The sequence below is a fragment of the Tursiops truncatus genome, chromosome 11 (genome assembly GCF_011762595.2).
Source record: "Tursiops truncatus isolate mTurTru1 chromosome 11, mTurTru1.mat.Y, whole genome shotgun sequence".
Lineage (NCBI taxonomy): Eukaryota > Metazoa > Chordata > Mammalia > Artiodactyla > Delphinidae > Tursiops > Tursiops truncatus.
This window is the reverse complement of record NC_047044.1, coordinates 82,630,945-82,658,706: the sequence shown is the minus strand read 5'-3', so window position 1 is coordinate 82,658,706 and position 27,762 is coordinate 82,630,945. Positions and strand designations below refer to the sequence as shown.

At 39.2% G+C, this 27,762-nt stretch overlaps 1 protein-coding gene and 1 pseudogene across 7 annotated transcripts in view; one reads left to right on the top strand and one right to left on the bottom strand.

Annotated features, from left to right (window-relative positions):
* BCAT1 (branched chain amino acid transaminase 1) overlaps window positions 1–27,762 on the bottom strand; it is a 216,002-nt gene that overhangs the window by 103,329 nt on the left and 84,911 nt on the right. For 5 of the 7 annotated variants that reach the window (XM_073788965.1, XM_073788962.1, XM_073788964.1 and 2 more), the window contains one exon: window positions 26,573–26,647. In XM_073788965.1, coding sequence (XP_073645066.1) covers window positions 26,573–26,647 — 75 coding nt within the window. Of the gene's footprint in view, window positions 1–11,976; window positions 18,221–26,572; window positions 26,648–27,762 lie in introns of those variants that run through there. The other 2 variants (XM_033866997.2, XM_033866998.2) reach the window with 2 other exon arrangements.
* Window positions 21,999–22,690, top strand: LOC117314123 (MARCKS-related protein-like; annotated as a pseudogene).

Below are 27,762 nucleotides of genomic sequence, written 5' to 3'. Positions count from 1 at the left end.
AGACCCAACACTGCCAAAAACAAATATAAATAAAATAAATTTTAAAAAATAATAACGTATCAATATTGGTTCATCAATTGTAACAAATGTACCACACTATTGCAATACGTTAATAATAAGGGAATGGGGGAAGGAAGAGAATGGGAACTCTGTACCTGTGCTCAATTTTTCTGTAAACCTAAACTAGCTCTAAAAAATAATCTACTAATTTACAAAACAAAAATAGACCCACAGACATAGAAAAAAAACTTATGGTTACCACAGGGGAAAGGAAGGGGGGATAAATTAGGAGTTTGGGATTAAAATATACAGACTACTATACCTAAAATAGATATCCAACAAAGACCTACTGTATAGCACAGGGAGCTATACTCAATATCTTGTAATAAGCTATGATGGAAAAGAATCTAAAAAAGAATATATATATGTGTGTGTACATATGTATATATATATATATATATATATATATATATATACACATACACACACACACACACACAAACTGAATCACTTTTCAGTACACCTGAAACTAACACAACATTGTAAATCAACTATATTTCAACTAACATTTGAAAAATAATCTATTAATTTAAAAAATATTTTTAAAAAAGTCAATGGTTCTTTCAGATGGACCTGCCCACAAAGTAACTGAAAAAACTTTTATCTTTGGAAATCTCCATACTGTGGTCACTGAGCATTTATATTTCGCCATTTGCCTTACATTATCTGAAGTGGCAGGAATATAGTGACAAAAACTCAGGCACTTAGAGGGTGCCCTGGGGATGTGTATGGCTTTTTTCCCCTTCCACATCTTCCCCTGCACCGACCTCAGAAGCTGAGCAGAACGCGGGCAGACAGAGTAAAGTGCCTGTAATTCCCATCCATTCCTGGGCCCTGTGGAATTTGAACTTATGTTTACTGCGTTGTCACTCGGACATTAAATCTTAACTGTCAAAATATTCTTCAAGGCAGAGAGAGGAGTTCAGCATGGTATCCCAAAATGTCTTTTCCATACTCTTTTCGGCAGCTCTGAAAGAAAATGTTGCGACTACTCTCAAAAATACTGTTTTTATGTTCCCATGGAAATTCACAAAGGGAATATTATATTTAATCTTTACCACAAGCAGAAATACTTATTTCTGATGGAAATAATATTAGACATGGAAATCATGGAAAATATTATCTAAACTTTTATATTGAGTAAGAAATCCATCCTGTACCTCTTGAGTATTGTACACCTAGAGCAATCAGGAAAGTGGCCAATGACTACCCACTGTGGAAATTGTTCCTTTGACAAACATGCTATGCTCCCAGGCAAACTGTACCTCTACACATTATCATATAAAACCAGCGAGACAAATTAATCTTAGGAGCTATTTGGAGGAAGATATCTGAACAGACCTCACACTCCTCCGCCCCAAATCACAATCCAATATGAACTCATAATCTTTTTCATTGGCTTTGGTAATTGTACCCTTTGAAGACAATCTGTGAATATGCGTATAGCCCTTAGGCACTTTAACTGCCATTTCATCCAATTAACAGATAATTAAAAATGCTTTGTGTGAGTACCTTTCCCCCTTTCCTTTTATCACCAAAGAGTGAGCAGTGCCTGTAAGGATGAAGTGCAGGAAGCAGTCACAGCAATGGGAGATGTCAGATGTATCAAAAGCAAACATCCTCCCATCTCACTTTGTCACTTGACCCCCGAGGTTTGGGTTTTAATGATGAGCTATTCTCCTTTAACGAGTCAACTAGTTCTTATGGGACTAGTCATGAGATGTTCCCAAAGTTTCAGTATGTTGCTAGAGTCATCCTCACGTAGAGTGTCATGGACAGATTATTTTCAGAGCAAACGAGGACCAAATCATACTTACAGCTAAATTGGCGGCAAGATCTATTTAATTCTGCAACCAGTCTTTGCCACACTCATCAATGGGAGGAAATGGGCATAGATAGCCTCAAGAAAAGGAGCCTGACTAGATAGAATAATCAAGTAACTATATTTTAAGGGATTCTTTTTTCCTATAACAACCAAGATGGGCTATCAAGTGAACCTATGATAATGAACAACTATCAAATCTCAACCTCCATCCAGGTTTATTTCTCATTCATGCAATGAGTCCAACATGGATCAGCAGAGAGGTCTCTGCTTCATTTAGTCTCTTGGGGCCCAGGATAATGGAGGCTTCTTGCTAACTCATGATCCCACTATCACTGAAGTAGGGAAAAGAGGTGTGCAGTTGACACCACCAATTAAATGCTTCCACTTGGAAGTGACACATGTCAATTCCACTCATATTTCATTGGCTGAAGCAAGTCACTGGCTAAGCTTAACTTCAAGGGGACTGGAAATTGCAATCTTAACAGAGACCCAGAAGGAGGAAAACCAGAATATTTTTGAGTAGATCTGCCTGTTCCCTGTGACTGACTCATAGAAGTTTAATAATACTGTGCAGTTTGATAATTTAGCATCTAGCGTTTTGATGCTACGTGAGTGACCCTGAAGGTCTATGATAAGATTTGTGTCTTGCAGGAGGCAGATATTTAGCTAAAGAGTTAGCTCTGTGGTTCCCCACTTGTCACATTCACTGTAATTCAAGGAAAGTGATTAAAAACTGTGTCTCTTATAAGCATACTTAGTTGTCCGTTATGAGAACTTTTTATTGTTTTAGGAACTAAGAAAGGCTTTGTCTTCCATTGAAGAGTTGGCATGTTTCCTGTTGGGAATTAATTAGAATCTGTTGACCCTGCAGAGAACCAGGTTATAAACTTTGAATTAGCCCCAAGAGTTAACCTTATTTTCTTAGCTGCTTTTAACCTTGTTTTCCTCCTTTGTAATTAATTGTAAAACAATGGTATTATATTTATCCTTTTTATATACCACCTCAAGCTCTTTTGTGAAAGAGATGAAGAATGAATAAAGAATTGGAATTGAAAAAGACAAAACAAACCTGTCACTTTGTTAAAAACAATCATTTTCCTGGTTGTGATGCTGTACTATAGTAATGCAAGATGTTACCACTGGGGGCAACTGAGTGAAGGATACACAGGGTTCTTGTGAATTATTTCTTACAACTGCATGTGAATCTGTAATTATCACAAAGTTAAAAGTTTTTTAAAAAAATCTACCATAGCCTCCCAAAGATGGTTGACTGCTAGTGCTGGTGCTTTAAGTCTATTTAAAGGACTTTAAAATGTCAAGATTCTCTTTCAAACCAATAATTTAATGAAGAAATGCCCAATTTACCATACAATAAGAGTCATTGTGGCAAAGACTTGAACCACAGTCAAGGGATATTTCCATGAATTACTAATAAAAAAAAAAGACACAAGATTTATACAGGAAGTTAGTACTCACTTTGTCTCTTTCTTTTCCTTCCTTCTTCCTTCCCTCTCATCTTTTTCTTTCTTTCTTTCTTTTCTTTCTTTCTTTCTTTTCTCTTTCTTTCTTTTCTTTCTTCTTTCTTCCTTCCTTCCTTCCTTCCTTCCTTTCTTTCTTTCTTTCTTTCTTTCTTTCTTTCTTTCTTTCTTCCTTCCTTCCTCTTTCTTTCTTTTTCTTTCTTTCTTTCTTTCTTTCTTTCTTTCCCTCTCTTACTTTTTTTCTTTTAAAAGATACAATTAAATCCCTCCTATTGCTAAAGACTATGGTAAGCAATTGGTAAGGAAGACAGAAAGGTGTCTGCCCACACAGTGCTTATGTTTTAAAGGAGGAGACAGTAAAATTGCAATTGTGATACATGCTTAGAGGAAAACTAAGAGAGGGCTGAGATGAGATAAGGGGAGTGCAGATCCACTGTAGACGAGGCGGCCATCTGAGGAGATGGAGGAGGAGAAATAACTAACACTGTGAAGAGCAGAAGAAGAGCATGTGTGAAAGGCCTGGAGAGAGATGGATCTGCATATTTTTGAGAACCCGGAAGGTGTTCAGTATGGCTGGAAGATGGTTGGTAAGGAAAAAGCAAAGATGATGTTGGCAACATTGTGGGCAGAGCAAAAGCCTAGTAACTCCAAGTGTTGTTATAGGTGATTGTCAGCTAGGACTGACATAATTACTGATATGTGTTCTAAATTAAACAAGTTTGTTGTTGAACTAATAAATCGTAAAGTAGTCATTCTTTGTCTCATTCCTGTAGATACCACTACTGTTCCCATATTCCTCCGTATTCAGTTTCCAAAGAGAAAGCTAATGAACAAGGATGTTAAGCAATTAAAAAATGTGAAAGAAAAGTTAGAATTAGTACTGTTGCAAGAGCCCTCCATATGTAAATAAAACACCGGCAACAGGAAATGTCCACTTGTTGACACACGTAGGACAAAATATAGGTATATTATGATTCTCAGCGTCAGCTCTTTCCACTGGGATGGACACTCTGCTCCTCGCGTCTTTTCCATCTGCCAAAAATTCTGATAAATGTATTTATAACTTATTTATTTTATTATTAGAGCTTAGGCTAAAATACAATAGCCCTCGCAAAGATAACACTATGACTTGAATTTACATTAAAGGCTAAAAGACTATCTTGGAGAGAGGTTACCTCCTAGGTATAGAGAAGGAATGGCAATAGATGAGAGGATTAAATTAAAATATTGAGTGGGGCTTCCCTGTGGCGCAGTGGTTGAGAGTCCGCCTGCCAATGCAGGTGACACGGGTTCGTGTCCTGGTCCGGGAAGATCCCACATGCCGTGGAGCAGCTGGGCCCATGAGCCATGGCCGCTGAGCCTGCGCGTCCAGAGCCTGTGCTCTGCAATGGGAGAGGCCACAACAGTGAGAGGCCCACGTACCGCAAAAAAAAAAAAAAAAAAAAATTACTGAGTGGATTAAACTTTAATGGTGATATTTTATTTATTAAAGTTGTGCATAATGATAAAAGTATTAATCTTTATAATGTTTTGGATTTTTGTATATATTCCTTAATACTTCCTTTATTAAAAGTAGATGATTACCTTCAGATTCTCTCCTAAGAGTAATTTTCAAGCAAATGAGCTCTTAAAAATAGAAAAATTAAAGGAGAGTGGAGGGATGGAAAGGATCGTGAAAAAGACTGAGTCCACTAATGACAGATTTCTCAGACTGAAGGAAGCTTAGAGCAAGAAGAGACTTAAGGAGTCAACTAATGGAAGTCCTTCTTTTTAGAGCAGTAAATCTGTTCAAGGTCACGGGGCCAGTTGGCGGAGCTGGTGGAGGAGATAGGGGGTCAGAGACTCACGTCCAGAACTCCTGACTTCAGTCTGTTGCCCAGCATTACACTACAACTGCTTGGAGTTTCCTCTTGGTTTAATCACTGGTGACACCAAATTTCATTTTAGCAACACAAGGACTATCTGGAGGTTAGAAGTAGACCTGTTATTTACTGGCGAACTGGAGAAAGTACCTTAAACGAGGATGAAGAGGGGTAAAAGGGACAACCACAATGGCTGAACAGAAAAAGCCACTGAAGAAATAACTACAGTTGATTCTCCAGGGGGGAGGAAAGCAATGTAAGAAAAAGAGCATCATATCAGGAAGTATAAAAGGAATGCTGCCTGTAAGGACTGCGTCCTCTCCATTGCCCAGAAGGTTACTAAAGCTCACTGTCCGGGTGCAGAGTCTGAAGGCTGAGAGAAGAGAGCTTTGAGAGGGTTTTTAAAAAGACACAAAAGTTAAAGAGAAAAAATGAGGCACAAAGAGAATTGGAGTTTCACCTAAAGAATTATTGAACACTGAATACTAATATTCTATAATTTTCTCCAGTGTGTAGATGTCTGTCTGTAGATAGAATATGTATGAAAATGTCTTCATTTGGCAGCAAAAAGGATTTTAGACTTTAGAGAAAAACAATTCCTAACATGTTAAACATAAGAATGATCTAAAAAAAAAAAAAAAAAAAAAAGAATGATCTAAAAGGGCCAGCTGTTTCTTCTGTCTGTGCTGGTTTAGGGTAGTGCAGCCAATGTAAGAGTCACTTCTGGTCCACAGTAGAGCAAGAAACATTCTTCTGGTAGGAGCTAAACCTAACTGACTTGCCTCTCAGCACCCTAATTTCAGGTTCTAAGAAAGCTACTACACTCAGAGCTGGGGAAGGAAAAGCCACCGGGATCCCTTGGGCCCAGCGCTGCACCTGCACTGCCTCACAAGCACATTCCAGTCCCTCAGGTTATTAGACAATGAACTGTCACTGGCAGGGAACTTACTCTGATATAAAAGGAAGCAGTTATCCAGGTTAGTGTTCCAAGAAAGTTAAGAACAGCTGCAACTTGGCTGGGAATCTTGTTTATCTTTTTAATTGTGTATATACGTCCAGAGGCTCTCCGATGGCTCTAATATAAAGAATAAATGCTGTGTGGGAATTCAGTAATTAAGAGTCTCCTGTTGTTTCCTGTGTGGTAATTTTCACGGAGACCACTGTGAAAATTTACTCACATGAGGCTGAGACAGAAAGGAAGTACCAGGAGAAAACTCAGAAATAATTAGCAATTCAGGAAGTGCATTTCATAATCAAACCTGCACATGCTGGGTTTTGAGCAAACCTGACTACCTTGAGTACAGTGACGTAAAACCATTTCGACTTCAGAACAAATGCCTTTGTTGATAAAATTGATTCTATCTTTCAGATGAATGTTCTTCTGGGAACTCCCTGGTGGTCCAGTGGTTAGGACTCTGCACTTTTACTGCTGAAGATCCGGGTTCAATCCCTGGTCGGAGAACTAAGATACCACAAGCGTTGAGGTGCGGCCAAAAAATATAACAATAATAATAATAATAATAATAATAGAGGGAAGAAAGAGATATAACCTAAACAAAATAAAGAATATCTATACAAAACCAACAGAAAATATTTTTAAAAATAAACAAATCTTTTTCTAACCTTGCAATAGTTTCTCAGGAGTACCTCCATTTGATGTTTGCTGAGAAGTATTTAGATCAGCGTTTTCAAATGTGAATGTGCAAATGAATTACCTTGTTAAAATGCAGATTCCGATTCAGTAGATCTGGGGAGGGGCCTGAGATTCTGCACTTCTAACAAGTGCCTAGGAGAGGCTCATGTTGTTCGTCTAGTAACGATGCTTTGGGTAGTGAGGTTTTAGATAACTTCGAAACTCATCCAGTAGTTGTTTTAGATTTTAAAAGTCACTCTCTAAAAACAATAAATTAAATTAATCCCAAGCAACAGGAAGCTAAGATGATTTTCAAAGCTAAATGCTTATGTCTCTTTGGGCCAAGAAGGAGCTCTTGCGAGTTGAGATCAAGAGCAAGCTGGCAGACAAAAACAGTGCCAGGCAAGATGCCACTTGATGGGGGAGATAGGGCTCAGCCTGAATTACCTTGTCCATGGGTTTTGGCAAACTCAGGTCTAATCAAGGTCATTTTCAATAATGAATGGTTACAGTCTGGTTGATGGGGTCCAGCAATCATCATAATCGAGCAATAGGCAATGATTTTGTTCCAAAGGAGTCAATCTGGATGGAAACTGGATTAGTCTATGTCTAGGTAGGAAGAGACGATGTCCAAGCTTGAGGCAGTGGCTGGGCCCCGGTCAGATGGGCTGAGGCTGTGAGCAGGGTGATTCTTACAAAGAACTGTATCAGCGCAGAAATCCAGTCAATCAGGATGGATGGACATGCAGGTTGAGGGTTAGGGAGAAAGCGCAGTGGGATCCAGGAGCTCATCCAAGAGACACCAGATGCTGGGATTAGGACAGCAAAGCTCATTTCATGCTTCTGAATTTCTGCTGTTACTGTACTATCAGACCTGTTTCCAATTAACTCATGAATGAGGTGAGATTAAGTCTGCAGATGAGATGTCTTCAATACTTGGAGCTAAGTGGTGCTTCAAGAAAAAGTGTGGAGCTGACAAATATTGTGTACCTCCTAGATGCTGAGCACTACACAGGGTGTTTAATACACACCACATAATCATATTTAATACATACTTGTCAGTGTAGGCTGCATCTGTAAGATAACACCTGTCCGCTACTGTGCACCATTGCACATTTTCTAGCACCACACGTGAGTATGTTGATGGGAGTTTCTTTTTCTTGTCTTGAGTTTTGGTGCCAAATTTTCTTTTTCATGTGAGGTTTTGTTTCTGCTTATATGATTGTCATTGTTATTTGCCACTGTTTACAATTACATAATAGGATTGATTATATAATAGGATTAAAGAATTTTGCTCTGAGAAGATAGGAGAATGAGGAAGATGTAATCCTTTGAAGAGTTATCGGTCAAGTGGTAGAGGCAACCGTTGACATAAAAAATGATAAGTTCTCATGGTCACCTAGATGAGCGCGGAAGGATGAGAGTAGAACCATCTGTGGCCTTCATATGCTCAGCTGAATACTAGCCATTCAAGTCAGTGAATAGTCATGAGAATAACTGTTGAAGTGTGTTGGAATTATTGACATTAAAGAGAGTTTGCAGGGACTTCCCTGGAAGTCCAGTGGTTAAGACTCCAAGCTTCCACCGCTGGAAGCACGGGTTCAATCACTGGTTGGGGGACTAAGATCCTGCATGCTGCTCAGCACAGCCAAAAAAAAGAGAGAGAGAGAGTTTGCATTAAACTGGGGCGGAGGACTACTCTTGCAGAAAATGCAAACATTAACCTCGTGCTTATGGCAAAAGCCAGCCCAAGAAATATACCATTTCTTCTCATAGGAAATACGAAATCACCTTCTCATGTGACAAAAACCAAACTGATGAGGAAGTATTTTGGATGTTCTCTGTCCCCATCACTTAACCTCATTTGGCTTCTTATTGCCTTTAAATTGCCTTGTCAAATATCACTGGAGAAGCAGACCGATTGGTTCTCTTTACTCAGGAGTTTACAAAGACTGTCTTGCAAAATATAACTTTAATATATGGGGAAGGTAGGTAAATAAAAGTCCAGACAACTACAAAGATGATTCCTAAATTGAGAGTGAGAGCATCGGTAAGTATGGGGTTGGACCTGGTGGCCGTGCTGTGTGAGGTCAGCACGGTCCAGACGACTCCATGATGACCCTTGTAGCCTAGTGGGTCTGTGAAACTGATTTCTGCCACCAAGATGACTGCTCACCTGACAAAATAACCCCATCCCTTAATTATACCAAAAAGGGAGTTCTTACCATCTACTTTCGGCCGCATTGCATTCTAAGGACATTGATTCAGGCAAGAAACACTAAGCTAACGGTATTTTATGGGGTATTTCATGACCCAACACTAAAAAATATTTTCCTCACTGATGCCTGAAATTTCACTGGTGAGGTCTGCCTTCATTTAATCAGTTTGGGTTGTATAACATAGCTAGTCCTGGAATTCTGAAGAAACTATCACTGGTGGCTTATGCAATGAACAATTTTCTGAAAGCTAGGCATGCCTTAGGTAAGACACCAGAGTCAAAAGGAAATAATATAGCACATGATTTTCTTCCTTAGAAGAGGGAACCATAAGTAAGAGTGTTAAGAATGTTGTTCATTGTTGTACTAGTCAGGGTTCTATAGAGAAACAGAACCAATGTATACAGAACCTATATAATATTTATGTATAATATATAACATGACTTAAGGCCTTCAAATGATTGGATGTGGCCCACCCACATTAGGGAGAATAATCTGTTTTACTCAAATTCTACTGATTTAAACGTTAATCACGGACTTCCCTGGCGGTCCAGTGGTTAAGACTCGGCACTTCCAATGCAGGGGGTGTGGGTTCAATCCCTGGTCGGGGAACTAAGATCCCACATGCCACATGACACAGCCAAAAAAAAAAAAAAAAAAAAAAAAAAAACGTTAATCGCATTAAAAAAAATACTGTTTGCACAGCAACATCTAGGCTAGTGTTTCACCAGACAACTGGATACCGTTGCCTAGTCAAATGGGCACATGAAATTAACCATCATGGTTATATTCATGTGGAACATGAAACAATTTGTATTTCTAAAAACTGAAAACACCTGATTACTTCTCAATAATTTTACCAACCACTGCTTAACGGCTTTTATCTCCAGGCTTGAGCAGATCACACGTTTCTAAACTCACCTTATGCAGTAAGGGGAGCTAGATGATGCCACTTGTCCTGTAGCAAGTATTTGCACCCTGGATCTGGGACGTTCCACCCCCCCCCCCACCAGGCCTAGAGGGAGGGGCTGATCCCAGCTTCTTCACCAGTATATGGTGAAGTATCTATTAGCCCCTGTGTCTTTGTGTTCACTCTCTTATTTTTAATCAAATCTCATCAGCTTTACACATGAACTGTTGTAAGCGCCTTACAATATTAACTCATTAATCTTTGTAATGCATGAGGTTGGTACTACAAGGATCTCCACTTTTTCACTAATTTAAGTAGCTAGTTGAAGATCAAAAGATCAGTGGGTGGCTCTCAACCATTACTTGTTAGGCAACCTGCACAGCAAGAGGTTTCGTTACATCCAGCTGTGGCTTGGAGGGTGCCGGAGAAAAGCATGCACTACCTCTGCGTATCATTATCATGGATATCGATGAGAAATGTTTACTAGATTATTGTAACTATCTTGAAATCAATGCAATTTAATCTCTTAATTCAATCAGTTCAGTTTAAAAATAGGTATATTGCATTTAGGATACAATCAGCCTGAATCTTGCAACTCTAAAATGTTTTCATAAGTGAAGCTCTTGTGTTACACTCTACCCACCTCTTTAGGGTTGTAATTTTTCAAAAATCCTATTGACTTCCTGATGACGACCTTTGGAGAGAAGGAACCATGGGTTTCCATCAAAACTATCCTTGCTGCCTAAAAGACATAGTTAGAGAACAAGCCCAGTGATGATTCTATACACACAGAAGAGTCTACGTGTTGGCTGTGGGTTTGTTGGTTACAGGAGTGACTCTACAAGTCGTCACAATTTTAAGTAGTGTCAGGCTACCATAGAACATTTCATCTAAAGATATGATGGTGTCAAGCACCTATGAAAGGCCATGTATGTGGAATCAATTCTTGATTCAAAAAATATGCTTAAGATCAAATCGAATCAATGTAACAGAAAAATAATTACAAAGGCTGAAAACTGCCCCGCTCCCCGCTTTTTTTTTTTGGCTTCTGTTAGTAAACCCATGTAGAAGAGACACTTTCTACGCTGAAGGAGACTGCTGTCTCATCTGATAAATCATATAAGCTCCAGTGAATGTATGTCATCACCCGCAGGAATGACAGGTCTATCTTTGTCGCTCTTGTGGGATTTGAGCATTGACACTGTCAGAGAACTTGACTAATAACCTTCACCTGGACCTTCCAAACTGCACATAACTTCTTGATAAAAATCTTGATAAAGGCCGATATTTTCACAGGTTGGCAGGGTCGGGAGAAGAGGGTCACTGAGCACTTTGACACTTTTAAGTTCAGTTTACAGTAACTCCTTGAGAAGCCTGAGGTTTTGCTGCACTTGCAATTGTTGGGACAAATCACAAGAAAATGAATGAAATATGTGACCCTCAGAGATACTGCATCTGGCTTTATTCTCTCAAAGATATGTGCTCATGAGAGTAATTTATACACATCACTGTTTGACGAAAAGGACACATCATTGATGTTCTCTAAGTTTAAATCGAATGCCTTTCACTTTATACTGTGTTTTATTCTAAAGCCACATATGTGTGTGTGTTGTTTCATCAGTGAGATTCATGACAGTGAATGGGAAGAAGTAATCCATTCCCCTTATTCTGCTCAAAATGCAAAAGACAAGGCTAAATTTTGCTAAGGACGGATCCATCCCAGAGGAAAGGACAACTCTTAAATGCCCATTGAATTTCTCATCCACATGTTTGACAATATGAGACGTAGTTAGACTCTAGCCAGGGGTATGGTTTCAGGTCTTTCTGGTGTGCTTAATTCCTTCTCTCTCTCAAAGTCATTTTGGTTTAAAAACACCACACCACATTTACATCCCATGACCAAAAAGCTTGGAACATCAAAAAAACGGTAATTGAGCATTATTATTTTATGCATTCAACAATGCTGATTTCAAGAGACTACACAAACAGGAATCCTTGAAATTGTTTTATTGATGACAGAATCAGTGTGTAATTTGATGAGGATTTGATGAGGAACCTGCGAACAATAAAGAATATGTCTATTGCCAGCAAAATACAATTATTCCAGGTCCTTTAGACGTTACAAATACAGTTCTTTCACACCAGACGGTTCATACGTAACAAAGCCATTTAAGAATGCTTAATTGTGCTTCTACAAAACCTTCGAAGAATGAGGTAGTTTCCTTTACCCACCATATTTTCCACATTTCCATTATTACGCTTTCAGTGAGCTTAAATCCTTTTAACATAATCTTTAAACAATTGCTCATCAGAGCCCAGGCTTATTTATAAAATGTTTATTTCTTTCTACTTGATTATCCTTAAAGATAATCTCAAGAATAACTACACAACCAGAGAAATTTGAGACAAGCAATGGCTGGGGCTTTTTCATTACAATCAGACTTAGATGCAAGAGAACACGTTCTAAAAATTCCATAGTTAAGCTGGTATTCTCCCATTTCTAACTATAAACTGATTTAAAAACTACTTCCTCACACTACTTTTCTCTCAGCCACCATATCAAGTAAGCACAGATTCTTCAGCCTAGGGCGTTAGGCTCCATTTATTGGCTAACTATGGGATCATGCATTGTTTTACGTCAACAGGGGACCACCTGAATTTATAGGTGCATACAGATTAGCCAGCTTATCCTTAAAATTTCATTCAGAATCTACTTACTGCCATATTCCTGAATACCAACACCCTTCAAACACTTATCAATGAAGTAGAAATTGAGGCAGGTTATTTGTATTCCCGTCTTGACGCTGAGAATGACTCTAACGACCATTGTGAAATTAGCTTGAGGAAATCGCAGCGTGTTGTACATTTTAGTTAAAAATAAAACGATAATATTCAACTAATTTCCAAATCAGTTAACCTTCACCAAGGCAAGGGGGATGGTGGCCAATAGTATTCCCAAGGGGAAAAAGAAGTCACCATCTACTCCTTGCCACTTATTCTTTTATTCAGTCTCAAGAAGCTTCACAGATCTTAAAATAAAATGGTTGAAGAAACGACAAAATAGGTCTTATAGACTATGCAAGTATAAAGTCTTAACCATATTGGTAGTAATCTAAAGTAGTTCCCATGTAACAAGACCGTTAGATCATTATCTCAAGAGTATCTGATAAGCTGACCACTATATTTAGTCACTTTCTAACTGGCACTATTTGTACTTGGCACCTATGTTGAAAGATCCCGACGGCTGGCAGAATGAGGAAAAAGAGCTCTCTTGGACAGCACAGAAGCAAGTTCGACTTTTTGCCTTACTTTCTCTACTACCATTTGTTCTTCCTCTGACATCTTCTGTAGTTAAAATTGTCTCCATTCAATGATGGGTAACAAGGAACCTAGCCATTGTGACAGTGGACATGTAGAGAAAATACATGTCAATGATAATACATTTTAAATTCATTCCCGTATCACAGCTCACAATTTTTACCATCCCAACAGTGGGTTCCATAGGTAGAACATTAGGTAGCTCATGTTTTAGACCTTATTAATCGGTATGTGGTATGCAAAACAAACTTTCAGACAGAAAGTATACAAAGATTGCTTAAAACTTCAATACTTGTATCCAGCAGATTTTTAAAGACCACCTCATTTGCTAAGACTGAATTTCATGCCTTTATCATTCACTAAAGCAAATATGTTTACATATATCTGATCCCAGGGAATTATTTACCTCCAAACACTTGATATGTTTCTATTCTATTGATATGTTTCTTTATCACTTCCTCAAATTAACATCTGAGAAGTTTTTTACTATGGTATGTATACTGAAGATGGAAAATAAATCACTTTCTTCTACCTTTGTATTTTTAAAAGAACTTTCTGGCAATGATAAAAAAGAATCTCTTTGAAATACTTTAAATGGCCTTTCTTTTAAAACCTCACACTTTGAAAAGCTGTTGTATTAATGTTAAGTCTTCCACCTGCTATTTTCTGAGTAGCTGTAATCCATCATTTTCAAGCCAACAGTCTCAACAGTTTGATTCATAATTGACATTTTCCAGAAAAAGTCACTCTAGGAACATTTTGTTTATTTCAATAATACCTGACTTTAAGATCAGCAAGGATGCTGTAATTTGAGGTGTTCTTTTGTTAGACAAACCATGACAACTTAACATCGCTCCAAAGGGATGCAGTTAACAAATGTATCAGGTTAGCAGTAAACAGTAAACCGGGAGGTAATTCACACCAAGAACCCCTAAATACTAATCTACTGAGTAGTTTCCCACGAGAGGAAAGAAAGGAATGGGAAAAAAGGACATTATTTCTTTTAAAAATGAGATGAAAATGTTTACTGTGATTTCTTGATAGCACACCAATAACAGAAGTGTGCTCTGGCCTTTGTCTCCTTATCATCTAACTGTATTAAATATTACTTTTATACCTAAAACTTCAAGTAGGAGAGTAGAAACTCCACGAGGGTAATGTCTTTACACTACTTATTTTCTAAAACTAACTTTCTAATCCCTACTGTGAGTTGTGTTAGACACATATTTGTGGGTATTCAATCAACATTTCTCAAGTTAACTGATCCAATTAATTATAATCTCTGTGATCTTCGTCAATTAATAAGTAATGCTTATTCAGAGAGTGGTACTCTCTGCCTCCTCTCCTTGAGGAGATATCTGGAAAACAGACAGCTGAACAAATTCTACTTGTGGCAAAACAAAGTGATAGGTGTTATAAACATCTGCTAAAATTATGTGCCAGGATTACTATTTATAACTTAAGTTTTTGCATATCCTAAATCCACATTAAAGGAATAATTCTTTGATCGTATTTAGAATCAGGACATGAAATCAAAGAGCCCTCTTACAATGTTTCTCTAACCCCTGTCTAAGCTTTAGTGCCTCTCATGAATGTTTATTGCTCTAAATATTTTAGAAAATATCACTCATTGACAGTGAATGTTGTCGTTTCCTGCTTAAAATAGATTTTTCCCAATCATAAGGGTAACGTGAACATATAATTTTAAAAAGGAACTTTTAAAGGAAAAAGAATACAGTGATTGAGCACTAAGTGGGAATGGGGAAAATAAATAAGCTTATGTTGGCAGCCAACTTTATAGCACAAACTCCCTAAAGCAGAGCTGAAACCGAAGCTTTAGTAAAGTTCCTACAATTCTTTTGACCAAGATATACTCATTAATTGCGTTTAAGTGCCCCAGAGTGCTCTGATTTCAGGAAAGCTAGATATGAGGAAGAGTTTTCACCCAGGGTGTATAATGTAGGCTTCCCAGATCTTCAGGAGGGCTGACATTGCCAAGTTATAGAATCGATGTGACATTGCGCTTTCTTGCTACCTCTGATCTTTTTTTTTTTTTCTCGTGACAATCTTTTGAGAACAGAATAAACGGTGTTTACCAGGTAGAAAAAATAGTGATTCCCTAACAAGTTTTCTCAGTCATTTATTCCTCTTTCCCTTTTACTTTTCCTCTGTACTTTTGAAAGTAAAGGTTTTATTAGGTATTACTAGTTTATTCAGTCCTGCAGGTTCTGGGGAGCACGATACACACCCCTGAAATGGACTCTTCTTTTGGTGTATCATGAGTTGAAGCCTTGATAAATGACTGTAACAAAGAAAATTCCTAAAGCTTTAGGAAATGCTCAGGTTTTGTCTAATGCCTGAAAGCTTCGTTTTAAAATCTTGGTTTCTACTGATGTGTTTTGAAAAAGGCTGATGAACTCGGTCTGAAGTGTAAAAACTGAAAAAAAAGTGGAAGGAAGAGAACACGCAAAATAAGTTAATCATTATCATTTTAAGTGCCACCAGTTCTGTTTATATTCATGCACATGTGAACTGCTGAATCCCATTTGATCAACCCAATTAAACATTAACTAATTGCAGCCAATTATGCAAATATCAGCAACAATATTAATTTGTTGATCTTTTTGAGCAGATTAGCCTCACATGTTCCTAATGCTAGCCTATCTTACGCCTTAAATGATCAATTAGTGTTGCGATAACTAAGTCTTGAAGAATGGATAATTGCCTAGTTATAATGTGCCACTCTTGCTGTATTAATCCACTGCAATTAAACAAATAGTGCACAAGGAAAAGAGATGTGCAGATGTTCCCTTTAAATCTATTTAACAAGTTAGTGTCAAGGTCAATTTCCTGTCTTATTACTTAAACGAGAATGGCAGATTGTGTCCTCTGTTTTAGGAGACCTTGTTTCTTTAAATGTATATCCTTCATCTTCACAGAGTCTGGTAGAAAGGGCTTAAAATGCTCTTAAGGTCTGATGAAAGAAATCACACAGACATAATGTCAAGACATATTGTTCTCGAACTCTTACAACGAACATGTCTCGCCATACTAATTCAGAGATGCAAAGTATAAAATGTATTTGTGGCAAATAGATGATTTCCATTTCTCATAGGAATGTTGAGTCTGGTTATCATGGGCTACTTGACAGGTTAGGATTACCTTAAGTCATTTCTAGCCTACAATATTGAAAATAAGGTCCCAGGATTTGGCCAAGGCAAATGTATACTCTCAGAATGCTACTTGGTGAACAAACTTGTGCAGAGCATAGTTAAAGCACTTCAGCCCTACCTAAAAAGAACAGACTCTCCCAAGATTTCAGATCGCCAATTAAAAGCCCCCTAAAAGACATTTTTACCATTCCTTTTCATCTTATACTTCCCTCATTTTCATTTTACCGTTCCTATCTAAAAAGATTCTATGGCCAAACGTCTTGGAAAAGAATCAAAGCCCCATTTGCTATGTGCTGCTAAATGCCTTAAGGAAAATTTTCCAGCACGGCAAAACTTTTAGAATTTTTTTCCTTGCTCTGAAAAGACGATGAAATATGATCAGCAAGATGAAAGTTATTAGGACTAAAGGAAACCAAAATATAATGTCTGAGAGTTGGCCTTCCAAGGGTAAATGTTTTCTATCAAGATTTGACTTTCCCCTAGATAAACCAGGATACAATTTTAACTCATGGCTCCTAAACAAGGAAAATATCATCTATAATCACTCTCCCTGTACCCTAACCATGTGCTTATCCAATCCCCATTCAACAGAAATGAGCACCTATAAAACCAGAGTATAAAATCCAGAGTATATACCTCTTTGCTTTCTATCAAAAAACTAAATATGATTTATTTTGTATTTATCACAACATTTATGTGTTTAACACGAAACCTATATCATTTCCATTTGGTTGGTACGGTATCACGATCTCTCTAGAGCTATTACTTTAATTCCAAGACAGTCTTCAAATAAAGACAGTATGAAAATTGTTAATTAAAAATAAAATAAGTTAATCATTATCATTTTAAGTGCCACCAGTTCTGTTTATATTCATGCACATGTGAACTGCTGAATGAGGTAAATACAGACAAAGTCAGAATCGATCACAAATTCTAATAAAGAGGTTTCACAATATAGAAACAAAGAAGGTACACTTCTATAGAAGGTACATGTTCATTCATTCCTTGTTATGTGACAGGCAGGGGAATGCAAAGATCTATAAGGCACAAGACCCTCAGTCTTGTAGTGAAGCCTGACTGCTGATTACAACACAATGTGGAAAGGGCAGGGGTGGGCCTTGCTGATGCACCAGGAGAGCCTGGCGCAGACCGGGACATCAGGAAGGAGGGAGAGATTTTCCCTAAGACGGACTTAGGGGACCTGGAAAGAAATATGAGGGGAGGAAATCCAGTTTCTCAAAGTCTTGATTTAAAAAAAAAAACAACAACAAACACTTTCTGAGGATGAAGATGTGTGGCAGGAAATGGTACCTATGAAATTTACTCAGATCAGCTTTTCAAACACAAAAACACTCACTTGGTTGAGGAGCAGAACGTAACTTATGCTAAAGAATAAACACTTTTTTATCTGATTGAAGTACCAAGGGAAGCACTCAGGTTATGGAGGAAAATTCTACGCTTAGATGGCTTCCATTCTCATCTTTCTAGAGAAGGTAAGGTAAGCTTCTAGGAGCAAGTTTATAAACTACCACTGGATGACTGCAATTCATCTTCTCTGGCACGAGGAAACAATCGCCCTGGAGACACTGATAATACAAACTACATTATGCACAACTAAAAACAGGTAGCCAAAGAAATTTCTCATAATTCAAATGCAACAGTCTGTCCCAAGAACACACAAATGATAGCCTGTTCTTTTCCATTCAGGATACTGTGATTGTCCAATCACTCTCTTCTCTTCCGTACTACAACAAAAGCAAGAAAACATGTTTCAGTGTAAAAACTCACAGCGCAGGGGCAGCTTATCAATAAACTTAATGATATAACCAACGTTGTACAAAAGGTTCACTTCTGTTTTGAACATTAAAAGCATATTCACATTGAAAATAAGACTATGTGTAAACAAATACCTGGAAAGAATCACAAATTTTATAATTACTGTGGAGCTCGATGTATAGCTGGTATAGGTCCCTTACATATGCCTTTGCATTGCCATTCTGTATTTAGCGTCTCAGATCATGTCCCCCTTCCACATGAATTGCCTCTTTAGTACTAATATAACTTGAGTTGAAATGAACACAAACAATAGAATTCCTGAACTGGAAAGAACATTAATGACCATCTAGCATGCAGGGGATGAGCCACATAAGTGGGGCTCTGGATTTCACTTCAGAGCAGTTCCACTTCTACTGGTTTTATATAGTGGGATTCCAGGAAAGGTTTCATTTGTAGAAAATTTCTATGGCTTAAAAATCAAGTGTGAAGAGCAATGAACTCAAGCCCAGCTTCTCATTTAAGGACACTGAGGCTCAATGAAACTCTTAAAAAAAAAAAAAAAAAGTATTGAAGTAAAGTTGATTTACAATATTGTGTTAATTTCTGTGGTACAGCGTAATGATTCAATTATACATATATATATATTCTTTTTCATATTCTTTTCCATTATGGTTTATCACAGGATTTTTTTAAACTTTTTATTTTATATTGGAGTACAGCCGATTAACAATGTTGTGATAATTTCAGGTGCACAGCAAAGGGACTCGGCCACATATACATGTATCCATTCTCCCCCAAGCTCTCCTCCCATCCAGGCTGCCCCATAACATTGAGCAGAGTTCCCTGTGCTGTACAGTAGGTCTTTGTTGATTACCCATTTTAAATATAGCAGTACAGGGGCTTCCCTGGTGGCACAGTGGTTAAGAATCTGCCCGCCAATGCAGGGGACACAGGTTCGAGCCCTGGTCCGGGAAGATCCCACATGCTGCGGAGCAACTAAGCCCGTGCGCCACAGCTACTGAGCCTGCGCTCTAGAGCCTGCATGCCACAACTACTGAGCCCACGTGCCACAACTACTGAAGCCCGCGTGCCTAGAGCCCATGCTCCACAACAAGAGAAGCCACTGCAATGAGAAGCCTGCACACCGTAACAAAGAGTAGCCCCTGCTCGCCATAGCAATGAAGACCCAACACAGCCAAAAACAAATAAATGAAAAATAAATAAATAAATAAATATAGCAGTACATCACAGGATATTGAATATAGTTCCCTGTGCTATACAGTAGGACCTTGTTGTTTATCCATTCTATATATAATAGTTTGCATTTGCTAACCCCAAACTCCCAATCCATCCCTCCCCCACCCCACTGCCCCCCTTGGCAACCACAAGTCTGCTCTCTTCTAGGAAGCTCTTAATCACAGCCCAGTTCTGCCTCTATGCAATGCTATTCCTTCTACATCACAATGTCCATGTGCTGGGTGCCTCTTAAAGAACTTTGAAGACCTCAGAGGGGACTTCCCTGGTGGTGCAGTGGTTAAGACTCCATGCACCCAATGCAGGGGGCCTGGGTTCGATCCCTGGTCAGGGAACTAGATCCCACATGCATGCCATGACTAACATTACGTATGCCACAGCTAAGGAGCCCAAGAGCTGCAACTAAGGAGCCTGCCTGCCGCAACTAAAGATCCGGCACAACCAAATTAATTAATTAATTTAAAAAAATAATAAAAAAAGACCTCAGAGAACAGAATCTATCAAATTGGTAAAAAAAAAACTGGAAGCCAGGAATGGGTCCACCTACAACCTTCTGGTTTACATGAAAAGGAGAATGAAGGAAGCCCAATGACTATAAGTGACTTGCTTAATCCATATCAGAAAGGGTTTCCTAAAGACGGTGGCCCCCCACTGTTGACTCTGTTGATTAATGATGAACGCTGGATAAAACATTCCCAAATTCTGCCTGATTTATAGATGGTGGCGACACAACTTAGGGGTAAGAGCAAAATATATGTTTTATTTTTCTTATGTGGATTCCCATTAATACATCAGACACTTTAGTCATTAATAATAATTGGGCATCAGCATACTGACATTTTAGCAGATCTTGTTACAAAACTTGATTCATGACCACTATAATTTCATCTTGAATCTCACCAGTTAAAGTGAATTTGCTTTCAATTAGTTGTTTTAGTTTTAAAAACAGTCAAGATCAATTTTCAATACAACGACAGTCATAGGCTGTGTAAGTCTATGAACCTGCAGAATATGTGTTAAGGTTTATCTCTCTCATCCTATAATTTATGCTTTTATGTAAAATCATAGCATTTCGAGATGTATCCAAGAGATGTGATAATACAGGTAATTCATAATGTCTAGACCTAGGTGGTTAACAATCACCTTTCATTTCAATGATGGATAATGTCACTTAATTTTCCAAGGCAAAATAATTCAGAGTAGAGATGACAGATTCTAGCAGGGATAGAAATTTTTCCTCAAGAGGTGTCCAGAGAAGCAGGGGCAAGAAAACACTCATGTGCATGAGCCAGGCTGTCCTTATACCACTGGCAGTGTCGTTAACACAACCACAGTGGCAGTCCCACACCTTTAATGTTTGCAACACAGCAAATCAAATCGAGCCTGTAGGATGGTACTTTGAGTCCACCTGGAAGTCTCAGTGGGATGCGCAGAATTTTTATCTTTTCATCAATTCCACTTAGAACACTGAACTAAAACATGACTAACGACACGCTTATTATTTGCATTCAATGCATGTATGGCAAATTTTACAAGGCCTTCGCTAAAATACTTTCTACATTCAGCAGAAAATTCTTAGCAACATAAAAGGTGAATCTTCACATCAGGTACTTACTCTCCACAAGGTCCAAAAAAATATAACCAGCACTGCTCACCAGGTAGCACTTCACCATCCTGGTTCTAAACCGCACTCGATGGCCATGCAAAGTTCTGTGATCCCGTAACAAGGGGAGAAGTGTGGATTAGGGAACAAGGAGGGGCTGGGAAGCTGGTCAAGGGACTGAGCCATCAAGGCAATCTGGAATGTTTACCAAGTCTGCACACGAAAGGGGTGGGACTCTTAACTTCCAGAACTGAAGTCATCAAGTTGTTCCACTGAAAACAAGAAAAATCCAGTAACAACTAATGGCCATTTATTCTTACAAAGTTGTAGCCACTGGTGGGAAAACAGATTTTTGAAATTCTATCTGGTGATGTGCAGTCAACACAGATCCTGCTTCTATCCCATTCAGCTTCCCTTATTTTAAACTGTTGAAGATGTCCCGCTCTGGGTCTTGGCAATCACTCCTCCCACTTTCTGAAATGGTAATAGCAGGACTGCTAGTTAGTCAGACATGCTACCCGGATACCGAAGACCCGGCTTCCAGCTTTTATCTGATCTTGACAGCAGTTGATGTGTATCTCACTTTGAAAAGACCTAAATCAGATTCTCTGAAGGTTTTTTTGAAAAATAATTTGACGTTATTCAAGACCTTCCTCCCATCTCTTCTCAGAATGTGTTAATATGCAAAAGGCTTTACTCTTTAGTACTTGCTTGGTGTGTCAATCACCCATTCATTCCTTTATTTAAGAAACATTACTGAGTGTGTACTATGGCCCAGGCCCTGTACCTAATACTAGGTTTACCAAAAGAGAATAAAACAATGCCCACCCTCAGACAACCACAGAACAAAGTTAAGTGTGTGACTAATTAGAACATAATATAAAGGTCATATGTGGGGCATCCCGGCGCGGAGCGGAGCTGCAGCTCGGTCTCCTCCGCCAACCCTCCCCCTCAGGCGCCATCCCTCCTGCTGGTCAGGCCCACCCGGACCGATCGATAAGATCCACTGCGGCTCGAGCCCCGGGCAGCTCACGGGCAGCCAGAGCTCCAAGGCTCCCCGCGGCGACGGGAACGGAGAGGAGGCAGCCGGCGCTTCCCCCACCCCCCCTCAGGTCAGTGGACCAGAGGACCGCCACGCGAAAAGCCATGCAGACTCATCCCCCAAAGGTCAAGGGAGTCGCCCTCCGTGAACGGAACAGAGGAGGCAGCCGGGGCCACTGGCGATGCCATCGAGCCGGCACCCCCCGGCCAGGGCGCTGAGGCCAAGGGGGAGGTCCCGCCCAAGGAGACCCCCAAGAAGAAGAAATATCTTTCAAGAAACCTTTCAAATTGAGCGGCTTGGCCTTCAAGAGAAATCGGAGGGAGGGGGCAGGGGGCATCCGTCTGCCTCGTCACCCACAGAGGAAGGGCAGGAGCAGGGGGGTCGGTGCCTGCGGCGAGGGAGGCACCGCCCAGGGAGGGAAGGCTGCCGCCACCCGAGAGCCAGGAGCCCCAGGCCACAGGGGAGAGGCTGGTGCAGGGCCCGGGTGCAGAGCCATCCACCGCTGGGGGCCCTACACCAGCGGGCGGGCTGAATGAGTAGCCGGGTGAGGGCAGGTGGGTGGTCTCTAAGCTGCAGAAAACTGCGCTGTCCTTGTGGTCACTGCCTGGACCTGGTGCCCTGGCTGCCTTCCTGTGCCCAGAAAGGAAGGGGCTGTTGCCCCCTCACCATGTTCCCTTTCCTCTTCTCCCTCCTGTGGATTCTCCCATCATCCAGCTGGTCTTCCCCTTAAGGCCAGTTGAAGATGGTCCCTTGCAGTTTCCCAAGTTGGGTTAGTGATGTGAAATGCTCCTGCCCCTGTCCCTGCCTCCTTCCCTGTCCCCACCCGTGCAGAAGGCAGTTGCTGGTTTTCTTCCCCAATTCTTTTCCAAGTAGGTGTTTATTCCCCAAATCCCTGAGCCCCACGTAGGGGTGGCTATACTCCCAAACCCTGAGTGGCCAGCCTTCCCCTGTTGAGTTTTTAGTCTCGTGTTGTGCCTAGTGGCCCCTGGGCTGGGGAGGACACTGCCCCTGTGTAGGTTTTCATAAATGTCTTACTCGAGTTCAAGCCTCCAGCCTATGAATCAACTGTCTCTTTTTTGACTTGGTAAACAAGTATTAAGCTTTGGGGTCGAGGGGAGGTATGTGATGTGAAACAACTTCTTGTTGTCTTTTTTTCCCCCTCCCATTGTTGTAAATAATTTAATGGCCAAACCCCAAATTTGTAATTTTTTTTTTTTCCTAACTGCTAAAACCATTCTCTTCCACCTGGTTTTACTGTAACATTTGGAAAAGGAATAAATGTCATCCCATTAAAAAAAAAAAAACGGTCGTATGTGATCATCCCAGGGGCCATGGAAGCTGGAGGATGAAGCAGCACTTAAGTGGGTGAATCTGTGTTTGTACTGGGGGAAAGGGACGCTGTTCAAGAGACTGAAAAGATTCCTAAAGGAGATGTGTCTCGAAGGATAACCAACACCTCATCAAGTGGGAAAACTGTAGAAGATACAGAAAGGCAGAAAGGAAGCAGCAGAGAGCAGAGCATATTGGACGACAGAGAAGACCCCTAATGGCAGCAGCAAAGGTGAAGATGATGGTAACTGGAATAGCAAAGAGCAATGGGAGAGAGGGGAAACATGGGCAATGTGGAGATGTTCTCCAAGTTCAAGTTTGGTTAAGTATGAACACAGAAGTGTTTTTCTTTTTTGCACTAAAAAAAAAAGGAAGAAATAAAAAGAAAAACAGGACTTCCCTGGTGGCGCAGTGGTTAAGAATCTGCCTGCCAATGCAGGGGACACAGGTTCGAGCCCTGGTCCAGGAAGATCCCACATGCCGCAGAGCAACTAAGCCCGTCTGCCACAACTACTGAGCCTACGCTCTAGAGCCCGCGTGCCACAACTACCGAAGGCCCCGCGCCTAGAGCCTGTGCTCCACAAGAAGAGAAGCCACCGCAATGAGAAACCTGTGCACCACAATGAAGAGTAGCCCCCCGGCTCGCCGCAACTAAGGAAAGCCCAAGTGCAGCAACGAAGACCCAAAACAACCAAAAATAAACAAACAAACAAACTTATTTAAAACAAAAGAATCCTGTCATCTGAAATGTCCCCCTCCTAAGAGGTATTTGTAGGGCAATCTAAGATCCAGGGAACTATGTGGATAATTAGCCAAATGGGATGAACACTCAACCTCAGAGGTTCTTACTTGTATATGGAAGTACACAAGTCAAATAAAAATCAGATCTGTGGTTAAGAAGGTATCTTGCCCTCTAGGTCACACTGTAGGAATCTTGAGGTTTCTTGGTTATTGTTTCTCTTCTTCAATTCACCAGAGCACTTTGGAGGAAACACCACGTTTCCACGCAATGTCAGAGAGATCAAATGTAAAACATGATGCAATTCTACGCTTTTTCCTCAATAATTATACTTCAATTATTTTTCTTGGAGAGAAACAGACAATTTAGTAGCTTGGCTGACAGCACCAATTTGCCAGCTTGTAAGAGAGTAATTTCGAAACTGTAGGTTCCATGCCCACAGGCACGAAATAATTGAAGAAGAAGAAAGAGGTGGTCTTAGATTCCAAATGGGTGGTCCTTTGTTACTTAACAATTTGGAGCAGATTTGGTGCTTCTGGTTTGCAGTTTAATTCAGAATCCTTGTATTATCTCATGTATCCCCTTGTTTCTTTTTCAGTGTGGAGCTCTGAACGTATCATTAGTTTTTAGTGTTACTACCATTTATACTTTACTACCTAGAGTATTAACTTCTTGGCCACAAGCACCAAGTTATATAGAGCATATACACAGGTAAGAGGAAAATGGTCTATTTCTTCTCATTTTCTGCTTCATATATAACTTTTATTTTTAAACCTTTTGATATGGTCTCACATTTAAATTGAATAAATTTGTCTTTCGTCTACATCAGTGTGCTTTGACCTCTCTAGTTTTTCGGTCACTTTTTCCACTACTCTATCACCAGCACCTGGAACTGCCTCTGGCACACAGTTTGTGCTCAATACTATGTATCTGTTGAATGAATGAATCAAAAGCATTCACTTCCCTTACCTACATTCCTGGCTTCTGTAATCTTACCCAGACAACTCTAAAAATAAAAATACCTGAACCATCCATGCAGAAATTTTTATTAAATTTCTTCGAATTACTTTGGATTGGTTCTATGCAGAAACCAACTCTGAATAAATTTTAAGTCTTCAATGTTAAGATATTCCTTTATTTAGCTTACAGGAAATTCCTATAGAACACTTCTATTGAAGAGTGTAAGACAACTCATTGGTTCTAAAAGCACAATAATTCTTTTCTTTTAATGCTATAAATTTTGCATAACAGTGGCTAAGTCTTCAAAAAATAGCATTTTCATCCAAAGTTCTCTGTAGGGACCTGCTGCTTTCCCAACCAACTTTACATTTTTGCTTACTTTTTAAGACCCCACACGATTTGATGTCACCCAATCTATCAAACTTTATTTCACATTTCAATATGAATCTCAGCTCCCTCGGGTATTTTCACTGACTGGCAACGATGGCATCCGGGCTCAGCAAACTTTAGAACAATATCTTTTATAGGTGACCCAGGTTTACCTGGTATATGATATGTCTACCTAGAAAGATGCTTAACTGCCTGATGACATTACTGTAAATTGTTGCTCAGAAAAAAATAGGCAAAACAAAGTTAGCAGTATTAAAAAATAGGTGTGCACACTCTTTGACCTGATCATTACAATCCCAGGAATTTATCCTAAGGAAAAAATCAAGGATGCACTGTTTATAATAGTGAAAGAATTTCCAACAACTTAAATGTTCAATAAGATTTCTTTAAAAGTTATGGTATATCAACATAGTGGAATTTAATTAAACTTTATATGTAGAATTTTAAAATTTATTGATACGAAAAAGCAAATGATTTATTAATTGAAAAAAAGCAGGTTAACAAAATTACGTACGATCCCACTGTCAGAAAAATATCTATCTAAAAATACACTGAGTGCTTATAAAATACTGAAAGTTGAGATATCAAAAGTTAAGTGATTTTATCTGTGATGTAATCACAGGTAATGTTAGTTTTTTTCTGTGCTTTCTTCTACTTTAAAGTCTTTTCTTTTATAAGAAGTCTGTTATACTTTTCATGAGATTTTTAAGTGTTATCAAAATTTATACTTTTTAAAAATGTTAAGTAATTGAGTCCCTGACTATATATATATATATATTTTTCCCCCTTCTTTCCTTCCTTTTTTTTTTTTTTTTTTTAAACTGTGTATCTTTTTTCTCATTTCTGCTTTGCTCATGTCCACACATACTATTGGGAACATCTTCCTTAAATTTAATTTGTTGACCTCAGATGGTAGCACTTACTCTATTCTCTCCACTGAAGTATGATTTGGTTCTAGGCTTTGAATGAAAAAAAGACAGCATTTTAAAAATAGAAGCCCTTACCTGAATATCAGTCAATTTGTCCAAGATGCGGCTTGCAAGCTTAGGCCCGTTCTCCATAGTTGGGATGTGTATAGTCTATGAAAGAAAACCAGACATGAAATCATTTGAGGATATTCATATACACAGTAACAACAAGTAAGAAACTCAGCAATTTTACCGAAATAAGGAATGGCACTATGGTAACCTCATTACGGATGCTAACTCCTTATGCCAAAGACTCTTTTCTATTCTGAATTTGAATAAAAATGAACTAGCCAGTGATAGGTTGTTCATTTCCTACCAACTGATTTCAGGGCATAACTGGTTTATATGCCAGTCTTCAGGCTGATTTGAGGAACCATGAGAAGCAGGGGTACCTAGAATAGGGGCTAAACTTAAAGAACCCTACCTCTTCCAGCATCCTGAGAATCTATGAGGATGAATGATTAACCTCCACATCTAACGCTCTTGGCAGGGAATGAGACCTCAAAAGACAGTGTGCCGCAAATTAAAGCAAGTCCTTTCAGGGACATAAACTGAAGCACGTCCATATCTTCACAAAAGGGGCTGCCAAATCTGTCTGTTCTAAGCCAAACTTCCAGGGGCCACAAATTCCACGAAGTTGGACAGCATGGTTAAATTCAGGGCACAGAGATTTTATGTGCCCTAATTTATACTTTGAGTCACGCCCATTCATGCCTTGCTGGCTTGCAGGCTTTTGATAGTTTGATTTTAGTAGAGAGTCCGTACTCTTACTTTTCTTATTATGCCCTTTAGGGTAATAGGATAATTCGATGTACCTTTCGGCTCTGAATGGCTACCTAAAACAAAACCATAAAAATGTATTAAACTTTATTAACTTACTTCTAGAGGAGAAGTAATAACTGGACTTTAAAAATCTGACCTAATGACAACTTTAGTTCATTTAAAAAGTGGACTGATAATATATTACCTAGATACTACCATAGTAAAATGTGAAACAGTAGCTTTATAATCAGTGTAAGCATTCATATATAATAGAATAATTCATCTCCCTTGAAAAATCAATCTGTAGATGGAATTATGTCAGGAGCCAAGTTTGAAAATCTCAAGCAATGAAGCAACCACCATTAAAATTAGCAGGAAAAAAAAAAATCAATCCACCCAGCTGAGGAAAAAATAATTATAATGTTGAATTTAAAAACCTATAGAATAGGGGCTTCCATGGTGGT